The following is a 1,016-nucleotide window of genomic DNA, read 5'->3' as shown; positions in this document are numbered from 1 at the left end:
TGAGGCTGAAGTGTTTGGATCACCATGGACACTGCAGGCAACATATATCTAGCATATGGGGGAAAGACTTTGTTAAGAGAATGGAGCTCTGTCTGGTGAGAAAGAGGATCCAGGCAGGAGGGGACAGTGTGAAGGGCAGGACACTGCAGCAACCGGCTCTCAGAACACCCCTCTCTTCAGGGAAATGGTTTCAGTCAAAACACTGCGGGGCTATGAGCTGGTCCTGCTCATCTGTACAATGGTGACTGTACCTAAACCAAATTGCTATTTGTGTCTTTATGATCCCACAAAAATGAAGGAAATCGGAGGAAGTCAGGAAAGGTCACATAAGAGCAGTAAGAAAGGGGTGACAGGAAGATCATTGCTGATAAATTCCTCAATCCAACCACCCAGTCATGCACCAAGGGAGATGTGCAGTCATATTGGGAAACAAAGTGAGACTGGACAAAGCCTTTTCTTTTCATCAGATCTGGCCCAGACACCCCCTGTGTGACTGTGTTGTGACATGCGGGTGGCTGCTCAAGTGCAGAGAACATGAGGCCTCTGGTCTCTGCAGCTGCAGGCCCCTGTGCCCACCCCTGCTTTGCATGCCCCAGCCCCCTGCTGTCCAGGGCCCATATCACGCTGGGCAGGCTCTGGGCAAGAGCTGCCTCAGCCTGGACACAGGGCACCATGGAAGCCCCAGCACAGCTTCTCTGCCTCCTGCTGCTCTGGCTCCCAGGTGAGGGACCCGGGAAGGTGCTGCCCTCAGAGGACACTGTGGGGGGTGGATTCCCGGGGCATGGCTCATTGCTCAGTGAGACAGTAATGGGAGCTCAGTGCTGATCAGCCTTCCTGGCTGTTTTGAGAAGACAGTGGTGAGAGTAGAGATCATAGTGGTGACTTATGTGTTTTATTTCCAATTTCAGGCTCCTCTGGAGAAATTGTCCTGACACAGTCTCCAGCCTCACTATCATTGTCTCCAGGAGAAAAGGCCACGATCTCCTGCAGGGCCAGTCAGAGTGTTAGCATCTACA

General features: G+C 52.7%; 1 gene segment (V, D, J or C); it reads left to right on the top strand.

Moving 5' to 3' along the window:
* Positions 1 to 656: 656 nt before the first annotated feature.
* LOC101635801 overlaps positions 657 to 1,016 on the top strand; it is a 7,449-nt gene continuing 7,089 nt past the window's right edge. The window contains 1 exon segment of the V gene segment in view: positions 657 to 721. Within this exon segment, the coding sequence occupies positions 673 to 721 (49 nt within the window).

This window comes from Condylura cristata, unplaced genomic scaffold (assembly GCF_000260355.1).
Source record: "Condylura cristata isolate star-nosed mole 26May11 unplaced genomic scaffold, ConCri1.0 scaffold00089, whole genome shotgun sequence".
Lineage (NCBI taxonomy): Eukaryota > Metazoa > Chordata > Mammalia > Eulipotyphla > Talpidae > Condylura > Condylura cristata.
Note: the sequence above shows the minus strand (reverse complement) of the source record. Positions and strands in the feature narration are given on the sequence as shown.